The following is a 20,960-nucleotide window of genomic DNA, read 5'->3' on the forward strand; positions in this document are numbered from 1 at the left end:
TGACAGCATACTAGAAATCCACATTGAAAATGGAATCAACAAACATTAACATGTAATGCTAACACTACATAAGGTAAATATTTATGAGGTTGTCAACTATCTTTTGAAATTATAATTGTATTGATTTCTGTAATTTAATATAACAGGATGGGATGTTTTTTTTTTATACAGACTAACTAATAAAGTAATTCAGGACCTTGCTTTTGTTTGCTAAGAGAACAATACAAAGTACTTACAGGATGGAAAGTGAAATTAAAGACAGGGGGGAAAACAATATATGAACTAAGATGGTATGACTAGCAATTAAAGAATATTCCAGAGAAAATGTTTTATACGAAACATTTTTAGTGGATTAGACACTGGAAACACTTTTAAAAAATAAAATAAAACAATTGCCAGTTTTTCAGTTATAAATGCATAGCACCCAGGGACAAAAAATGGCAACATCTGACCAAAACACCTAAAGTAGTGAAATGATTGAAAATTATCCCATGTTCACTTAATTGTACAAGTAACTATGATTTATATCCTTAAAAAGTGTGAGCTTAATATTATATAAAATATGTAAAGTCATAAATGATCGGAACATGAAAATGAGACGACCAAAAACTACAATTCCCAACACCACTTGCCGTGAAAGCGGAAGTGACCTACCTGATGATCACGTGCTCTAGAGCGGAACACGCCAATCAGCGTTCAGTTGTGTTGCTGCGGCTGAGATCATCGACCCCGGGAGGTCCTACAGGTAACTCGAAAAAACGCTTTTGTCGTATGAATGAACTGAAAATATATGGTGGTTTCAATAGATATGCTTCTTTGTGTCACACAATTAATGTTAAGTTTAAACTGTATCCTGTCGACATGTATTCGAAGCAGTCGGTTAATTTGTTGCGGCCTAGTGTAAAGCCTTAGCTAGCATCGGCATGCTGAACTCCCCTTGTGTTAGCCCAGTGCACAAACAACAGAATGGGCAGATTTCTTGAAAAATGTATCATTTTAACGGTAACATGATTTAGGAAATGTATGTTTTCAATTTGAGCCCACATGCGTCTCATTGATCGTGTTATTCAGCGGTAAGGACTGAGAGGATAACTAGCAGGCTTAGCGTGCGTCAGGCCAGTCCGGTGAACTGTCAGAGCAGCTGCTTTATACATCTTTAAAATATTGAATTACTTAAAGGCTTTTGATTTAGTCAAAATACTTAAGCATTCCATGTCACTTGTAAAGTTATCAGTCATGGAGTACTAATGGTTGTGTGTGGCAGTGTGAAGTCGTGTTATTTCGGCTGTTATACTCAAGAGTAGCAGCACACTTTATGATGGGCGTGGTTTCATACCAAAAACAGAAATGGCCTTATTTTTTACTTTTCTACCCGTGTATCAAATGTGTTGGTTTGGTTGTATACTGATGTTCTCTTCTCATCTTCGCAGTTTCCCAACATGAGTAGCTCAGAGGAGGTATCGTGGATTTCTTGGTTTTGTGGTCTACGGGGAAACGAGTTCTTTTGTGAGGTATTTATTCGTCTCTGACTGTCCCTTATAACAACTATCTATACAGGACTTAACGTTAAGAATTTTTTTTTAAAGGATTAAATCAAAATTTTTACTTGCCCCTCTGCAAAATGCAATTTTTGGCAATGTATTATTATTATTTTCCTCCCCAATTTGGAATTCCCAATGCATTCAAGTTCTTGTAGTGGCATAGTGACTCGCCTTAATCCGGGTGGCAGAGTACGAATCTCAGTTGCCTCTGCATCTGAGACTGTCAATCCACACATTTTATCATATGGCCCTTTGAGCACGTTACTCGCGGAGACCTAGCAGGTGTGGAGGCTTCACGCTATTCTCTGCAGCATCCACACTCAACTCCCCACATGCCCCACCAAGAGCGAGAACCACACATTATAGTGACCATGAAGAGGTTACCCCATGTGACTCTACCAAACATATCTGTGCTAGCCAGCTAGATTGCTTTGTTGATAATTAAATTGGCAGAAATTACAATCACAATGTTCAATACATTTATAATATTAATTTCTGCAAAACTTTTTTTTTCTTCCCTGATCTTGTTTTTGGCTCCTTACAGGTAGATGAGGACTACATTCAGGACAAGTTTAATCTTACAGGGCTCAATGAGCAAGTTCCCCATTACAGACAAGCCCTGGACATGATCCTGGATCTTGAACCTGGTCAGTTTGTCTAGATGTCTAGCCTCTCACAATGTAACGTCACTAAAAAGTCGATTTATGAAAGTGCTTATCTGTTTTGTACTAAAAAGCATCAAGGCGCACACTAACTCTTTCCCCGCCAGCGTTTTTAAAAAAAGTTGCCAGCCACCGCCAGGGTTTTTGACGATTTTCGCTAAACTTTAATGGCCCGCAGAATATTTTCTTCCATGAATTTATGAAGATGCTATATATCAAAATAAAGATCTGAGCCTCTGCTTTTAGGCAAAAAAAAACGATTTTATTTTATCTTCATTTGTTCTTTTTTTATTGCCACTTGAACAGAGGTAGGTTTTGTCAAAAACAACATTTCGGACAAAAAGCTGATAAAAAGGCATTTTTATCAAACAAGTGCTTTAGTATTAGTATGGTGTTCCACTTCACGTTTGAGATGATCGCAGTCTGTTTCTTTGATCAAAGAGTTGCGTACTCTTTCAAAATATGCGCTCGGGTCTTCCTTACTGTATACCACCTAAAACACGGATACCCGGAAAATTCCGTGTTTGGCGGGAAGTTCATAAACCCGAAAATTCGGTTTGGCGGGAAGTTTCATAAAGCCCGGAAAATTCCGTGTTTGGCGGGGAAAGAGTTAAATGTAATTTTAGATGAGATTATTTAAATATTATTTTGGCTTATTAGGCTTGCATATGGTCAACATAATGCTGAACAATGATGTGTATAGATTTTCTAGACACAGTATTACTTTGTGCTCAATATTACCAGTATTTTGTAAAGCATTTCACCTTTACGGTTTAGTGATAAATTCTAAAGTTGCTATTGTGCCTAAAGGCAAAAACGAAACATTTGAAAATTGGTTATGGATATTGGTATTGGACACTTAAACAAAATTAATCAGTATTGTATCGGCCATTTAAAAAGTAATAGCAGTTGATCTCTAGAAAAGACATTGTGCATTGTGATGGGGAAGTTTGTTGTGTATGCCTGATTGTCTCCTCTGGCTGTGGCAGATGAGGAGATGGAGGACAACCCCAATCAGAGTGACCTGATTGAGCAAGCTGCTGAGATGCTCTATGGACTGATACATGCGCGGTATATCCTCACTAACCGTGGTATTGCCCAGATGGTATGTCTTTGCAATCCCAATATCATTTGATTGACAAGCTTTCAGATTTTATTCATTAGAAAACAAGCATGAAGTCAAAAAACATCCCTAGTGCTAAGATGTTGCTTGTTTTTTTGTTTTTTCTTTCAGCTGGAGAAGTATCAGCAGGGTGACTTTGGCTATTGCCCACGTGTTTACTGTGAGAATCAGCCAATGCTGCCAATTGGTGGGTGTCTGGTGTGCTTTTGTGTAATTATAATAGTCTCTTCCTCTGCTCTTGGTTCTTAGTGAAGTGATGCTTTTTTGTGCACTACTTAGCTGTTCCAACTATTCCTAGTGGTCATATATGTGGTGAAGCCAGTGCCACACTAGCTGATTTCTCCAGTTATTTTCAGGTTTGAGCTTCATTAACATAATCGCCAGCCAGTAGGTGAGAGACAGAGCGCGCATTAGCATCTCTCAGCAGGAAGTTGTTAATCGCCTGACCGTCAGGACTCCCTGCTGAGTTAATGGCTTCAAAAACCGAAAAAACACATCAAAAAAATTGTGCTGTGCCGAGGCAGTATCTTGTGTTCTCATCAAGTAAACAATGAGCTGCTTCTTCACTGAAGAACTGACAAGAACTCAAGCTGATCTGAATGTTTTTATCGCAACTAACTGCATATCATCACATACCCTGATTGTAATCAGTGATTCTGTCACAAAGCGGTTTTCATGCTTTTTGCTACTACACTAAAATCAGTAATCAAATCAGAAAGTGGAGGCACAACAATCTGTTTTTATTGGACGTTATATCTTTACTGATTGAAAGCTGCATATGGACATGGGTATTTATGCCCTTAAGGCTTGCCATAGAACAATGACAATCCTTGAGGGCGTATATACACAATCACACACTCATAGGGCAAATTTACTCCATGAATTGCTTCCTAAATCATTCTTTTAAAAATGTTATGCTTCCATGGTACTCCTGTTATTCCAGTGAGATCTATGTGACAGGGAATCAGAAAGAGTGAGTTGCGGAAAGTTGGTATGTTTGTCACATCTTCAGCATTCTAAATCATCAAGCGTGTCATAACTCAGTAAAACTGTCCACATGTGTAACACCCTTGACCAAAATCGAGTTGTTTGGAGTCTGCTAGTGTGGCGCTGGCTTTAGGGTCATTGGCAAATAGGGTTGTCCAAGATAACAAAAATTAGAAATCTTTTGAAAATGTAGTTTCTAGTTTCATACTTTTTTGACGAATATTAATAACATTTTCTATAAAAAAAAAAAAATAATTAGAATAATAATGACTTTAAAGATGTTAAGTGCTAAAATGATCAGGTAAAAAATACTGTTAAATAACAAATTATTACAATTATTTCCTTGCACATTTAATACTTGAATACATTGATTGAATAAAAATGTTATTGAATTGAAAAGTGTTTTGAAAACACATTTCAAAAGTGTTACAATTATCATGAGTTTTTGAGTCACGGATATGACATTTTTTAGGGTTACCCTGAACAAAATGTACCTTTTCATAAAAATGTGAAAATATCTGATATTTATTTGAAAACTTCAGTCATGAGGGGCTGAATGGGTCCTCGGTTTTGGTTTAATCACATGACAACAGAACATGTTGCATACTTTTTAATTTTTTAACTGTATGTAACTATTACATCACTTGGACATTTTTTGACGTTAACTCCGGAGTTGAAAACATGTTTATTAAAGGACTGTTAATTTCATTTTGAAACTAGATTTGTGAAACCTAATAGATCTGAACAAAAAAAATAAGCATCCATTGTGTGGCATGAGGTATTTGTCTGTGTTTCCCTCTCCAGGGCTCTCTGACATACCTGGAGAAGCCATGGTGAAGCTCTACTGCCCCAAGTGTATGGATGTGTACACACCAAAGTCATCCAGGCACCATCACTCTGATGGAGCCTATTTTGGTACTGGCTTCCCCCACATGCTCTTCATGGTGCATCCTGAGTACCGGCCAAAGAGGCCTGCCAACCAATTTGTGCCCAGGTTATTCTCTTCTTTATATGACTAAACTCTATATAAATTGATTTACAGCTTTCTCCATGGGAGCTTTCACACTGGCAGTTTAGTCCAAAACAGCACGGTTCGCATGAGAAATGTGTTCATATAAAAGCTGTTTTGCAAACCATGGTACCCTACCCGAGACTACCTGTAGGAGCGCGGTTGCAATGGAACTGAGGTGGGGTATGCATGAGTGAGTAAGAAACCTGTATTTGGGTCTGCACTTGTTCAGGAAGCATGTGCATGTTTGTGATGTTTGGCGCTGGGAACAATCAAACTCATGAATTGGACCGCAGCAAGAAAACCATCTAAGTGAATCAGTTCAATCATGTAGACCAGTCTTTCTCAATCCTTTCCTGTAGTACCACTAACACTACACATTTTGGTTGTCTACTTTATCCAGCACACCTTATTCTACTGATTAGCTCATTAGTAGAATGCTCCTTGATCTGAACTGTGTGTGTCAAATAAGGGAACTATCCAAAATGTGTAGTGTTAGTGGTACTCCAGGACAGGATTGAGAAACACTGATGAAGACTATTAAAGGGGTGGTTCACCTAAAAGTAAAAACAATTGTTCCCGGATGATCAAAAGTCATACAGGCTTGGAACAACACAAGGGCAAGGAAAAAAATATTAATATCATTTTGAATTATGCATTTCTCAAAACCACCATTCTCCTCTTCCAGGCTCTATGGTTTCAAGATTCACCCAATGGCTTACCAGCTACAGCTGCAGGCAGCCTCCAGCTTCAAGAGTCCAGTGAAAGCGATCCGCTAATAACCTGAAGGGGTGGGGGGTTGTGTGTCTGTGTACATGGCCCACTCTTCTCCTACATTTTTGTTCTAGATTCAACCAAGACAAATATCTAAATATGGGGAGAGTGAGACTATAAAACAGACTTTGGGGAGAAACAAAAACCTTACCTCTGAAACACTGTACAGAAAATAGGGTGTTCAATGTAAAACTATTTCAGTTCTTAACCTGCACATAGAAAGTTATAATTAAGATACATGAATCTCTGGTTGTTTATGTTGGGTTGCATAATGTTACCATACGTTGCCACAGATGTTTCAAATTTGTTTCATTATTCAGTCTCCTCGATTAGGCCTGATCATTGGCTTTCTTTGAAACCGCTGTGGCAAGTTAAATTTGTTTTAAGCTCTAATTAATAGACAGATTTGTAAGTTTTCAGTGCATGTCTTTGTAGAAATGACCAGAAATGGAGACGAGTACAATCAGGAAACTCATTATCAGATATGAAGTGTTTTGTATTATCTAATACTCCACTTCAGAACAACGCCAACCTCCAGTGTCAAGATGACTTATGATTTTACAAATTTGACCACAGAACCATGGTTGGGACTTTTTTATGTTTGGAATGGGCCCAGGTTATTCTTCCCTTGTGTAAAGCATTTCTTGTGTAATACAGGCATACGAGTAGACTATAAAAATCAATTTGAATGCATTGGGTGTTGTTTGTGTGTGTGTGTGATTTTATTTTATTTTTTGTTTGGTCCTTAAAATCTTTTCCTTTACAGCTGTAGAGGAACCAGGGTTCAGAATTCAAAATAAATGTCTTTTCCTATATCTTGTGTGAGAGTCCTCCATATATGTAAGGTATTTGGGTAAATGAGAATGTTCTTGAAGCATTTTAAAACTTTTATTGATAACACATTATTATTTGCTGTACTGAATAGCTTAGATAAAGATGATTTTGGAAGTTCAAGAATGTCAAAATATATCGTTCCTATGACTGTGAGTTGGTGCATAAATTAGAAGTGTAACCAAGTTTGAGTATATCATCTTTCTATGAATCTGACTTCTGCTACGATATCAATTGCTGGAAAAGGATGAGGCTGTTATTCATAAAAACTTGAATTATATAATCTTGCACTGTATCTTTTTTTTATATATACACTGATCAGCCACAACATTAAAACTAATACCGTAGACTGTGTCAGTTTCAACCAGTCTGGCCATTCGCTGTTGATCTCTCTCATCAACAAGCCATTTCTATCCATAGAACTACCAGTCTCTGGATGTTTTTGGCACCATTCTGAGTAAATTCTAGAGACTGTTGTGCATGAAAATCTTGGCACCAACAATCATCCATGCTATTATCTAATCAGCCAATTGTGTGGCAGCTGTGCAAAAAATCATGCAGATACGAGTCAGGAGCTTCAGTTAATGTTCACATCAACCAACAGAATTGGGAAAAAATCTCAGTGATTTGGAACGTGGCATGATTGTTTGTACCAGAGGGGCTAGTTTGAGAATTTCTGTAACTGCTGATCTCCTGGGATTTTCACACAGTCTCTAGAATTTACTCAGAATGGTGCCAAAAACATCCAGAGACTGGTAGTTCTATGGATAGAAATGGCTTGTTGATGAGAGATGTCAACAGAGAATGGCCAGACTAGTTTGAACTGACAAAGTCTACGGTAACTCAGATAACCACTCTGTACATTTGTGGTGAGAAGAATATAATCTCTGAATGCTGTTCTGAGAAGCAGGTTGGTGCTGTTATGGCTGTACGAGGGGGACCTACACAATATTATGTGGTTTTAATGTTGTGGCAGATTGGCGTGTGTGCTTCATTCACATATTTAAACCAAGTAATTAAGCATAATATTAACATCTTGCTTCAATCTTTAAAGAGATTCCATATGTGTCTGAGCTATGAAATAAAGAAAAAGCCAGTCATTGTCTTTTAATAAACAAGATCTGAATCTTCAGTATTTCCTGCTCAGAAATGAGTATTCAAGTCAGCAGAACAGAGAGCTTGTTTAAATATCAAACAGATTCCCTACATACGAAATCTTAAGGCATATAATGTAGAAAAAAATACTAAAATGACTAGACGTAATTTACTGTAGAAACTCTTGCACCCAGACTTCACATATATAGTCAAAAAATAAACACCATGAACTTTAAATAGCCAACAAGTTTTCAGCCAATCTATCATCAATGAAATAGTAAAAGTAATGTGTAATTTTCATTAAATAAAACAGTCTTCAGAGAAAATAAGACAGAAACACACTGGCTTGCAAGAGATGGGTTAAAAGATGGCATTCTATATGATCAGTTCAGTAGCAAATCAGGAGCAAGAAATGGCAATCAAAAACATGTATAATTTGATAAGCCAGTTATCCAATCTACAAAAAGATTCAAATTTACTGTGAGGTATGAATATTGATCTATGATGAACAACAGTGATCAATACAGGCTGACCAGTAGTTCCCAAGAGGTAAATGATTATAAGCACAGTTAAGAAGCTCATGCAACAAATATATAACAAATAACCCCCCCACTTCTCTGACATTGCAAATTGTGTTTGTATGGTTGAACTGAAAGTTGCACTCGGAGTTGCAAAGAATCTGCAACATAAATACACCAATATTTCAACTAAAATATTCACAGTTCTTCTTTGACTCCATTCAGGACTAGAGGCTTAGATACCTCGCGCTTCAGGAAGTTGATAAAATCCTTCACTTCACGAGCTCCCTGAAAAAAAGGGTTTATAATGACAAACAGATGAATGAACATGACATCTACAGTAAAATTAATTATGAAAACAAGCAGCTGCATTACATTATTATTAACTTACTGCTGTTCAACTTATGAATATGAGCATTACACAAGTTATACCCCCAAACGTAGCGATAGGAGAAACATTATGGTGATGGTTTACATCAAACACTACCTCATATCTTTTTGGCTCATCCTTTCGCCCAGCGGAGGCTAAATATATTGTAGGAAATCTGCAAAATAATAAATCATTAAAACCAGCACACTAATACAAATGTTAAAAAAGTTAAAACTGTTGTAAGATTAAGATACATGCCCTTGTACGTCATAGCCCTGTGGGACATCGTTGGCAGTTGCGTCCATCTTTGCAATTACAATATTGGGATCACCATATAGCTAAGGGTCAAACGAGACCAGAAAATGAGAAAAACAAGCGGTGATAAAATTGACGAAACAGATCAGAAATGAACTGATTAGCACATCACTCAAATGTTACCTGTTCTCCCAGCTCTGTATACTTGGGCTCCAGTTTTTTACAGTGGCCGCACCACGGTGCATAAAACTCGATAAGCACGTCTTTCTCTGGGTCATTCACTATCTCTTCAAACGTGTCTGCCACAACCACCTGCGCAAAAACATCAACCCATTTTAATGCTTGTAGTGACAGTAAAAGAAGACAAAGTGAAACTAATCTATGCAAATTAATGGGCCTGTTGCTTTTTAATAAACATTTCACTAACCTTGACTGGTGCATTGTTTTTGGCAGGCACAGGCTCAGATTTAATGTAACGTTTCAGTCGCTCAGCAAAATAGTCTTCCAGAAAACTCTCTAAAGACTTCCCATCTCGTCTGAGGAAGGGTCATATTTACAGTTACAACCAGATAAAAATAAAGAACACTGATCTAAAATTCCCTTATAGCAAATCAAAGTGCTTTAAATGTGATGTCAGAATGTTTGAAGCAATGATGATTATCCTGGGGTAATACTAAACAAATATTTCTTAATCATTTTTAATAATGTTATAGCAATTATTATTAATATACAAATTAGAGAATGTTTAAAAGAATGTTTCTTTTCATTTTTGTTTTTGTTTTTAAAGATGCACACTTATTTCCATCATTAAAATTTTTACTCCTAAATAAATTAACATGTAATTTTAAAACATGCATAAAATAATGACCGCTCACATGAGATGAAGACTCCAGTTGTCTCAGTAACCTTATAAAAGCTGTTTAAATCTACATGGAGAGGGTCCCCTTATGGGGGCAGCCATGTTAGGATCACATGATCAGCTGAATACTTCTCGCTTAATTTCAGAAACTGCCCCGTTACTAGACACTTTCACTTATGGATTAAATTAATCATGACTGACTGTGAATAGAACATTTCTACAATAGCGTTAGTAACTGAAAACTATTGTGTTTGAATATAAGCATTCTGGTATTTTGATTGAAAAGTCAGATAGTTTTACATTGTAACTGTGCCTCAGATGCAAGTCCAGCTATGTTTATTAAGATGGGACAGATTTATCAGTCCTATCTATTGGTTTGCGCTTACGTGAATTCCTCTCTCATGGTGTATTTGTGTCCTGTTCGTGTCCTGATGGTGACAAACGGCAGCTCGGTCCCGTCTGATGCGCCCAGACCAAACTCATCTTCAAGCTCATCCATGAAGTCATTACGGTTAGCCACAGAGAACAGCAGACCCCGAGAACTGTACTGAGATGCAATCTTCAACACTCTACATGTAATCAAAACAGAGAGAGATGGAGAGGGACAATAAATCAAAAGTGCCAATGACCTACAACCACAAGACCAAACTCTTTTTATTTATTTTTTTACTAACCATCAACTAGATTTTGACTTTTTCTGAAGAAATTGTGACTGGTATTTGCCCGAGATGTGAGTGTTTTGTCAGAGTGCAGTGCAGTTGTGAAGGTGTTTTAGTTTTAGTGTGTTGCTATGCAGTTGCTAGGGTATTCTGGATGGTTACTTACTGGCTCAAAGTCAGAAGAGTCCACAGCCCAAGTCTCTTCATTCATTTCTTTTCTCTTTCTTTCTTTCTTTCTTTCTTTCTCTTTCTGACGTTTTCGGTCTCTGTTTCTCTCTCTATCTCTCTCGCTCTCTTTTTCTTTATTTCCATCTTTGTGTTTTTTATCTTTCCATCTTTTACTGTCGCTTTCTCTTTTTCAGTTTGTCTCTTTCTTTCTTTCAATGTAAGTCTATGGTATTTATTTGCCTGTTCTATTGTCCACCAGGTGAAAAAAACATGACAAAGAAACGCAGGTCGGACAGCTCATTTCCACAGTAAGTGCTAAATATACCAAGAAAGTTGTTCCTTGTGGTCTGTTGCTTGTTTACAACAGCAGAAGACCAAGTTGGGTTTCACTTCTGTCAGCCAAGAACAGAAAACGAAGGCTGAGCACAAGCTCATCAAAACTGGACAGTTGAAGACTGGAAAAACCAGCCTGATCTGATCAATCTGGATTTCTGCTGAGGTACATAAATGGTAGGCCCACTGCAGCCTCAGTTTTATTTTCTTGGCTGACAGAAGTGGAACCCATAACCCAGAGTTGATATTTTGATCACTATAAATGTACAGAGTGGTTATCTGAGTTACTGTAGCCTTTCTGTCAGCTCAAACCAGTCTGGCCATTCTCTGTTGACCTCTCTCTCTTCAACAAGGCATTTCCATCCACAGAACTGCCACTCACTGGATTTTTTTGTTTTTGGCACCATTCTCTTTACACTTTAGAGACTGTTGTGCGTGAAAATCCCAGGAGATCAGCAGTTACAGAAATATTCGGGTCACAGGACAATACCCACGTTCCTGGATGAATTATATCCGGGAATCTATTCATACTACTCTCACCTATATACCTAAAGAACATATCGTTTTACAACTGAGGAGTGCGTCCTTCATTAAATGCAGTACATACTCTGACAGTTCGCAATTTCTGACTCAAACATGGTGTCTGACATGCTTACCTGTTTCTCCAATAGTTGGAGCCTTTGGGGTTGAGAAGGTAATCCAAGTCATAGTATGCAGTCAACAAATCCTTTTTCCTCAATGTATCCTTATTTTCCTTGGTCAGGTGGGGACAGAGTCCAAAACTACAGAGCAGAAACAATCATCATCAATCCATTCTCAAAATGTTTAAAAGCCAACACACTGTCTACACCGGCTGCAAGCGGCACATTGCATTTAAAGCAAATCACTGCTATTAGAGTCAATTATACTGTATGCGTCCATTGTGTCATACTAAACATGGATGGATGACATGTCCTATTTCTGATGCGCTCAAGCTACTCCAGATCATTTATTATCTCATCTGTCTAATTCTCAAATTAAAACATAAATTCTACTTACCATATATCATACGGTTTGTGTGATGATATATCATTTTGCTATTAATTTTATGTGTTATATATTTAAATCATTTCTGACCATTACATCAAAGCCAGATAGTGATGTTTCTGGTCTCTAGTCTACTTATTTAAATCACCTTTTGTTTTTAACCACATGCAGTTGTTGAAATAATAACATTATATTAATATTAGGACTGTTGGTTTAACGTATTAATTCGGTGCAATTAAGTATATATTCCTACCATTACAGAAATTCAGGCTTGAAGTACCACCCATTTTCAGCAGGGAGCAGTAAGTGAAACTCCATCTGTATAGGCAACACACAGCTACAGAGAATGAACAACACTCTGGGTGCATTCACACTAGCACTTTTGGTGTCTTTTCCAAAGTTTGGTTTGTTTGGGTGGTATGAACGCTGTTTTCCAAAATCAGTTGCGCACCTGCAAACCACACCCAAGTCCACTTGAAAAGGTTGTCTGGGGTACGGTTCATGTGAACTCCAGTGCGGTTCGCTGCTAATATGAACGCAACATACTATATTTATGCTAGCGCCATCTTTGATTTTTAATAGGAATGACAACGAGGCTGTGAGGGATAGACTTACAGTCTCTTCAATGGCACGAAAGGTATAATGGTGTATAAAACTCCTTGATCACATCTGATTCTCCACAACTCATGTTGTCTGGAGTTCTTCATATACTGTTAGTTCTTGGACAGATATTTTATTAATGTTTTATCTACAGAACAATCCAAAAAAACACTTTAAACTGCAGTACAGCCCATTAAAGACAGTAAATCCCTCACAGCCTCCTTGTCATTCCCATCAAAATTCAAAGATAGCGCTAGCGTGAATCAAGTCTATAGTAACAAATCACGGAAGTGAACCGCTATTGATGATGTTTAATTTGTGTCTTTGAAGGCTCCCGATTGCAATAATTATGGTATAATGCATTTCTCATACCAGCTTGTGTCCAAATAAATCACATTCACAGAGCAGCTCACATTCTTTACATCTCTTGCAATGCATCCATGGCAGACAACATAATTGTTTGTGCATGTAAAGTTTTGTTGGTCAGTCGAAAGAGATGAATACTTTAATAACACAGCAAAGTTGATGATTGAGTTGTTGCCTAGTTACAGTGGTAAACAGCTGCCACTTGTCCTCACGCTGATGACGTAATCCAAATGTGGTTCGGACAAAATATGAAGTTTGCTCCAAGCAATCGACTCAAGTGCAAAAACCCCCTCTGGCTTGCTTGACACCAGCGACGGCACAAGATGAGAACATGTACTAGCTTCAGCAAGGCACAGCTAGATGGATCTCAATTCCGAATGCAGGTACCTCAATACATGTTTGTGGTTTTCACACTGGGCATGTTTTCTGCTGTCCGAATCAGAGTGTGATTGTTCCTGGCGCCCCTGCAGCATTGGTCTGGTTTCAGACTCATGTATGAATCTGTCGAACCCTGGTGCTTTTCCATCATCAATTTGCGTCATCACAAACGTGTACATGATGGAAAGCACAACACGGGTCACTATATTTGTGTGTTTGTTATTAATGTTTTGTCATTATGCACACCAGTGAACGACACTTGCGTCTCTGTGCTTCGCATGCTTAATTCTGCAGTTGTACGTGTCCAGGGGAAGGAGACTACATTGCCGTTCAAAAGTTTGGGGTCACATGTTTCTCATGATATTAAAAACATTTTGATCTGAAGGTGTATGCTTAAATGTTTGAAATGAGTTTTGTAGACAAAAATATAATTGAGCTACCATATTAATTTATTTAATTACAAAACTAAAATTTTATTTAAAAACGTTTTTGAAATGGATGACTTGGACCGAATAATAGAGATAAAAGAAGCCAATAGGAACTGTGGTCAGCTCCCGGTCCGCAAAACAGCTTTAACATTGCCAACTTATCATATAAACCGTGCTCTGATTCAGACTAAACTGACATTGTGAAAGCAAACTACAGTACGTTTAAATTGACACAGTGGCCTAAAAAAGCTGTGTTTTGCACAACACATCCAAAGCACTCTAAAAACGTTTGTCTGATGCATGTGTACACTGACGCACACTCAGAATAGCCCTTATAATAAATATATCTTGATTAACTAATTTAAATGCTAAATTGATTGCTGTGTGCTGAAGCCCAATGTTAGGCTTATGCTCAATAATATGAAAATAAATAAATTGCCTTCTAAAGCCACTTTTTGTTTCATTAATGCTTTACTCATCTTCCCCAATAATGTACTACATTTGAATTATCTGAATGATTATTTTTATAATATATATCTTTATAGTTATTTAAATATAACTATTTATAATTTAATTTGATCATTATATATATTCAATCAATGTTATTTGAGTGGCTTTCTCAGCAAATATTTATATATTCATTGCTGTGAAAAAGTATTTGCCCCCACCCTGATTTCTTCTGTTTTTGTATACTTTTCATCCTAAATTGTAAGGTATAACAATAAACAAAGGCAATCTGAGTAAACACAAAATACAGTTTAAGGTCCTGCCACAACATCTCAATCGGGTTCAAGTCAGGACTTTGACTAGGCCACTACAAAACTTTAATTTAGCTTCTTTTGATCCATTCAGAGGTGGACATACTCATATGCTTTGGATCATTGTCCAGATTTTCTGGTAGAGAGCAGAATTAATGTTTCCCTCAAGTATTGCAAGTCGCCCTGACCCTGAAGCAGCAAAGCATCCCCACACCAGCACACAACCATCACCATGCTTGACCGTAGGTTTGAAGTTCTTTTTGTGGAATTCTGTGTTTGATTTTTGCCAGATGTAATGGGACCCCTGTCTTCCACATTCCAGTTCCACTTTCGACTCATCGGTTCACAGAACATTCTCCCAAAAGGTTTGAGGATCATCAAGGTGTGTTTTGGCAAAATTCAGACGAGCCTTGTTCTTCTAGGTTAGCAGTGGTTTTTGCCTCGCCACTCTTCCATGGATGGTATTTTTGGCCAGTAACTTTCAATAGTTAAGTCATAAACAGTGACCATTTTTGATGCGGGAGAGGCTTTTTGTGACTTCCTGGATGAGTCGTCACTGTGCTCTTGGAGGAGTTTTGGAAGGTCGGCCACTTCTGGGAAGGTTCACAATTGTGCAAAGTTTTCTCCATTTGGAGATAATGACTCTCACTGTGATTCTTTGGAGTCTCAGAGCCTATGAAATAGCTTTGTAACCCTTCTCAGACTGATGTATTTCAATCAACTTTTTCAACATTTCTGGAATTTCTTTGGACCTTGGGATAGTGTGACAATGTGTGAGAACTTTTAGCCAACTTCATTCTGATGAAAAAGTTATATTCAGGTGTTGATTTGATTGAACAGGGTTGGCAGTAATCAGACCTGGGTGTGTCTAGTCCAGCTGAACCCCATTATGAATGCAGTTTCATAGATTAATTAATCGACATATAATGTAATTCATTAGATAAAAATAATTGACAGCCTGAATTAATTACATAATTAGTATATTTTTAGTACCAATGGATTTCCTTTCAAAATAAATTAAGATACATATTATTCACCCATCTACCCATTGAGATCACAGCTGACCAAAAGTGTCATTTTAGAACATTAACTTTGACGCTTCAAGTGTAGACATGCCTCAAGCTGCTGTGGCACGACTTAGTGCATCATTGGTTGCGTTTGGTGTTGGCAGTGTGTCTGTGTAAAGAAACAATGCATAAATCTGCTCACATGTTGTCTCTGATGAAGCGACGCAGGCCTGTGATGGACATTGGTCCTCTTTGGTGCACAACACTCTCCTCAAACTTGCTGCTCAGTCTGGGGGGTCTGAATAGAAGCACAGATCTGCAGAGAAAGCATTTCGATTTCAATATTGTACTCACAGGGTGTATTTTTTCTAATGGTGCGACACCTTTCCCTAAATTTCCATTCAATTATCTTCTCAGCGTTGAACATTCCCAATGGCAACCGGCTACATCTGTCATTCCCCCTTGCTTACTCATATTTGACGTCATATTTGTGTCCCAGCTGAAGGTCTGTGGTGTGAGCAAATCGGAAAGTGTCCCTCATTAAACTGGCTCCTTTAAGAAACTCTGCCAGTTGAGAGCTGTCTCTGCCTGAGAAGAACCCTGAGGGAAGAACAGAGAAATTAAACCAAAGTACAAAACACATTAAATAAATGTGCTCATCTACATCTAAATTGGATTTCTCTGCAGAGACTATATGAAACATACATGTATCATCTGTATTTTTGCATATGCAATTGGAGAATAAACCACCACAACATTAAAACCACCTGCCTAATATTGTGTAGGTCCCCCTCGTGCCACCAAAACAGCACCAACCCGCATGATATTCTTCTCACCACAATTGTACAAAGTGGTTATCTGAGTTACCGTAGACTTTGTCAGTTCAATCCCAGGAGATCAGCAGTTACAGAAATCAATAGACCTCCACAATATTAGGTAGGTGGTTTTAATGTTGTGGCTGATTGGTGTATGCAGTCCTCAAGTCAGAGTTACAGTGTATTAGATGCTTTCTCTCAATTACATTAATCATAATAAGCTAATAAATTAATCATAGTAAAGCCAACAAACAAACACTTACCAACTACACTGGCATCAAAGTGATTAATAAAGTTTTCCAAATCATAATCACTATTAAGGTGCACAGAGTCAGGCCCTGCCTGCTTCTTCATATAGTCCACAATTCCATCTGTAGACACAGTAACATTTTAAGATTATATCCAAAACAGTTGAGAAATGTATTTTTATTTAGTTTTATACAGGTATTTACTAAATTCATACCTGCAGAGCGAGGCCCATCATACAATGATGATTCCTGTCCGTTACGAAATATTTTGAGTGTTGGGTATCCAGTGACCCCATAGCGCTTACAGATCTCAGTATTAGCGGTACAGTCAACCTGCAAAGAATGTCAGGCATCCTTAAACCATCAGAACAATATGCATTTCACTAGCAATGCTGAACAATATTTGTTGAACAATATATCCTTGTCTGTCCCTAGAAATCTTCTGGGTGAATGATCTTTGAAATGCTGTGAATTACAACAGAAAATTACTTCAACTTGTTGTTAAAACCAGAGGCTGAAAATGGTCCAAGGAACAAACACAAACATTTTTTTTGCATAAAACAAATAACCAAAAATGGGAACAAAATTGCTTTTAATTGTTCCTGGACTGAAAACATTATTTTTAAATGCTGGTAACCTGTTCATATTTTTCCAATAATTGTTCATGAAACTAAAGACCAGAGGGTTTATCGCAGTATGTTTTCCAAATTACACCACTTCCTGTTGACCCAAAAACATTAGGCTCCTATCTTTTTTATTCTGAAGAATAACGTTAGTTTGAAAAACAATAATAAAAAAAAGTCCTTAATTTAAGTGTTTTTCGAGTGTTTTTCATGGTCCTGGAGGAAAGTTGTCTCATTTTACTGTGTACTGTACTAACTGTATATGGTTGAAACAACAATAAAAACCACTTGACTTGACAACAGGTGCCTTGTTTCTCTTGTGAGATCTGGAAACACTGAAACTGATAGGCCTAAACACATATTGAGCTACACATAAGATCCACATAAGTCTAAATAGACATACAATGTACATAATTTCAGTAGTACACCCAAATGACAATAGTCATATCATACGATTCATGTATTACACTTACTACAGTATAGTTTATCTCCATGTTGCTTCTTCTTGAAATAGTAATGTGAAATGTAAATCAATTGAAACAACAGCACCACCTTGAGTAACAAATAGCATGTATAAGATGAATGTGTAAATGCATATGGGATACTGATAATTCAACAGTCACAGAAAATAATATAGACCTAATAATTAATTGTATAATTAATTAATTAATATGAATATGGCACTCATTTGTCTTTATCTTTTCATGTGTAATAAAGAATGATATATCCTGTGAACAGATATGAAATAATCATTAAATATGTATTTATAGAAGTGGTAATATATATTGCGACACTATTACATATCTCTGGTCACTAAAGACCCCATACATTTTTGGTAATTAAACCATTTTTTTTAAATTGTTAGATGATTCACAAGAGAAACATTTAGGAATACTAAAGAGGTGTGGGCATAACTACAAAAATGGATGAGATAAAGGAGGTGGAATGAAGTCCCGGGTCATGCATTAAGGCAGTGGTTCTCAACCAGGTGGGGGCCGCAGCACACTTCCAAGGGGGCCTCAAGTTGACTTAAAGTTTATTTAAAATAAGAAAAATTCAAATAATTCAACTTAATTAAAATGCTAAAAAAAATACTTTTTTTATAGTTGACAGTTGAATTGATTCATGATTAATTATTTTAATCAGACATGTCCAGTGTCTCGCTGAAGGCGAGGGGGGCCTTCAGACATCATCTTGGACAGAGGGGGGCCATGGAGTCAAACAGGTTGAGAACAACTGTGTTAAGGGTTAATGTAAATGTGGTTTTTACAAATGGAGGGATGAGTCAAAATTATTGTATGCTAAATATTAAGTCATAATTATTTTATTGCATGAATGCCACATATGCAGTTAATAGAGCATGTTTAGAACCCCAGATATTCCTAAAAGCAACACAGTATTACACACGAAGCTCCTTGAGCTTCCATCAACAAAAGATCTAGGACAAATGTACATTTAAAACATTCACCTTGGCTAGAGTTACTGTTCCCTTCAGTCGAGTAGCAGCACTTTCAAACTCTGGGGCAAGTTTCTTACAATGGCCACACCTGGAGTGACAAAACAAACAAATATATAAACAAACAAACTGCTGTAATAATAGGAAAGCAATGATGCTAAATAATCCACTTGTGATAAAGCAATGAAGAAATTATGATGTGACTTTTGCCAGAGCTCGTTGCAATGAGTGCAACAATTTATGCTTTATTAAAAAGAAGCACATTTTTTCACAAATATTGCAAAATCGAGTTTGCACGGGTTTGCGTTGCAACTCTCTGCTAGATTTAGGTACCATGGACAGCTCACGCCACAAAACCCAGCAACGTTGTACTAAGCTGAAAACGTTCGCATACATTCTCCTGCACGTCATCATTTTCAACGAAATGTTCTTAATGGCACCAATATATATATGTAAATGCATCATTATTATCTCACCATGGTGCATAAAACTTCACGAGCAGGGTCTCGTGCTCGGGCGCGAGGTAATCGAAGTCGGCGTCTTTGAGCTCGAGCACATCTTTTCGTCCACGCGCTGTCGTGCCCAACACGCAAAATACGAGCACATATAAAAGCACGCGCAACATCGAATTATCCATCAATACATGAAAGGAGTCCTAAATGTAGAAACATTGAACAAAAACTGCTCCCCTTCGCTCCACACCGGGCGGTTTCCACAGATATGAGCGCCCGTGTGAGGGGCGGGTGCGACAACAGAATATTTCACCAAAGAACTCGATGATTGGTTAGTATTTTCACATATGATGAGCTGTAAAGCGGTCATTGGTGTATTTCCTTGTCAATCAAAGCACATCCCGGCGTATGTTTTTCTCGGGAGATTCACGTATCGCACTACTACAGTCAGAACACACACACACACACGCACGCACGCACGCACGCACGCACTCACTCACTCACACACACACACACACACACACACACACACACACACACACACACACACACACACACACACACACATTCATAAAAAAGAAAAAAGGAAGATAATTCAGCGTATTTATAACAGTAAACATTAAAATAATGTATTTGTGACATTCCTTTAAATACAAATGATATATCCCTTATATATTTGTTTACATAAAACTACATGAAAAATATACCAGTAATGTCAAAATTATAAAGTCCACTTATGTTAAATGCTTCAAATTAAGAGTCCTTAACATTTGAGTTGTTAAGAAAGTCTGAAACCGATCAATTCAATATTCATATATCTTCAAATAAATCAGGGATCATGGATTTCATAATACTACATGGTATTTCCATTGTTCAAGCTTCAGGAAAAAATACATTTACAGTGGTGTCTATCTTTCCATTTAGGAGGCAGGACCGACTGAGAATTATATTTTCGGTAAGGTTAATCTTTTATTGTACTGCACTGGTCCTCCATGTCCGATTGTCTTGTGTAAGGTTACTTGCTGGGTTTTTGGAACAAATAATAATAAGTTTTATTTTTTTAAATGGATGTTTTCCCATTGCAATTTAAAATGCTGATGTAAATGCAATGTACTGCACTGTTAGTACATTTAAATTTCGAAGAATTAATTGATCATCTAACCCAAGGTTATTACTCACTGCTTACGATCATGCTCAAGATTTCTAACTGTAAATTTAGAGCCTGTGCATGTTAATCGACAGTGCTCAATCCTCGTTGGCTGTTTTGTTGCCAAGCTGGGTAGCAATAGCATGAAATGTGGCCGGCTTGACTCCTCTCTGTTGACAGGTGGTCAGTGTTACACAGTCTGCCTCCCTTTTCTTCACAATTAAAAATAAATATCTTGCATTAAAAATAAATATAAATATATACCTCTAAATGTGTGATAAATAACAACTTTATTCATTTTAGATATAAATAAATCTAGATATAATAACAAAGAAAAAAATTATAAATACAAACGAAATATCTCTCTCTATATAGTATATTTACATTTATGCATTTGGCAGATGCTTTTATCCAAAGCGACTTACAGTGCACTTATTACAGGGACAATCCCCCCTGGAGCAACCTGGGGTTA

General features: G+C 37.3%; 2 protein-coding genes across 3 annotated transcripts; one reads left to right on the top strand and one right to left on the bottom strand.

Moving 5' to 3' along the window:
- Positions 1-677: 677 nt before the first annotated feature.
- LOC127650563 (casein kinase II subunit beta-like) lies at positions 678-7,273 on the top strand. 2 transcript variants are annotated; one of them, XM_052136063.1, is made up of 7 exons: positions 678-745; positions 1,431-1,511; positions 2,086-2,188; positions 3,193-3,308; positions 3,438-3,513; positions 5,118-5,307; positions 6,011-7,270. In XM_052136063.1, exons 2-7 carry the CDS (start codon positions 1,440-1,442, stop codon positions 6,099-6,101), a joined length of 648 nt encoding a protein of 215 aa, XP_051992023.1. In that variant the 5' UTR covers positions 678-745; positions 1,431-1,439; the 3' UTR covers positions 6,102-7,270. The 2 variants fall into 2 exon arrangements, with proteins under 2 accessions (XP_051992023.1, XP_051992022.1); XM_052136062.1 differs by lacking the exon at positions 678-745 and having other exon boundaries at positions 6,011-7,273.
- Positions 7,274-7,722: 449 nt separating this feature from the next.
- Positions 7,723-19,626, bottom strand: pdia8 (protein disulfide isomerase family A, member 8). Its single transcript, XM_052136458.1, has 13 exons — positions 19,366-19,626; positions 18,902-18,980; positions 17,026-17,143; positions 16,826-16,933; positions 16,218-16,347; positions 15,950-16,063; positions 11,841-11,966; positions 10,411-10,593; positions 9,593-9,701; positions 9,349-9,477; positions 9,169-9,248; positions 9,028-9,085; positions 7,723-8,828 (listed from the first exon to the last, which is right to left on the bottom strand). The coding sequence occupies exons 1-13, from the start codon at positions 19,524-19,526 to the stop codon at positions 8,739-8,741; spliced, it is 1,485 nt and encodes a 494-aa protein (XP_051992418.1). The 5' UTR covers positions 19,527-19,626; the 3' UTR covers positions 7,723-8,738.
- Positions 19,627-20,960: the final 1,334 nt, after the last annotated feature.

Source organism: Xyrauchen texanus, chromosome 10 (assembly GCF_025860055.1).
Source record: "Xyrauchen texanus isolate HMW12.3.18 chromosome 10, RBS_HiC_50CHRs, whole genome shotgun sequence".
NCBI classification, from domain to species: Eukaryota; Metazoa; Chordata; class Actinopteri; order Cypriniformes; family Catostomidae; genus Xyrauchen; species Xyrauchen texanus.

Coding starts and splice junctions, on each gene's coding strand:
- LOC127650563 (XM_052136063.1), top strand. CDS start 1,440: ATGAGTAGCTCAGAGGAGGTATCGTGGATTTCTTGGTTTTGTGGTCTA. Junction 1,512..2,085: donor GAAACGAGTTCTTTTGTGAG/GTATTTATTCGT, acceptor GGCTCCTTACAG/GTAGATGAGGACTACATTCA. Junction 5,308..6,010: donor GCCAACCAATTTGTGCCCAG/GTTATTCTCTTC, acceptor CTCCTCTTCCAG/GCTCTATGGTTTCAAGATTC.
- pdia8 (XM_052136458.1), bottom strand. CDS start 19,526: ATGGATAATTCGATGTTGCGCGTGCTTTTATATGTGCTCGTATTTTGC. Junction 10,594..11,840: donor TCCAACTATTGGAGAAACAG/GTAAGCATGTCA, acceptor GATTACATGTAG/AGTGTTGAAGATTGCATCTC. Junction 9,478..9,592: donor AAAACAATGCACCAGTCAAG/GTTAGTGAAATG, acceptor GTTTTTGCGCAG/GTGGTTGTGGCAGACACGTT.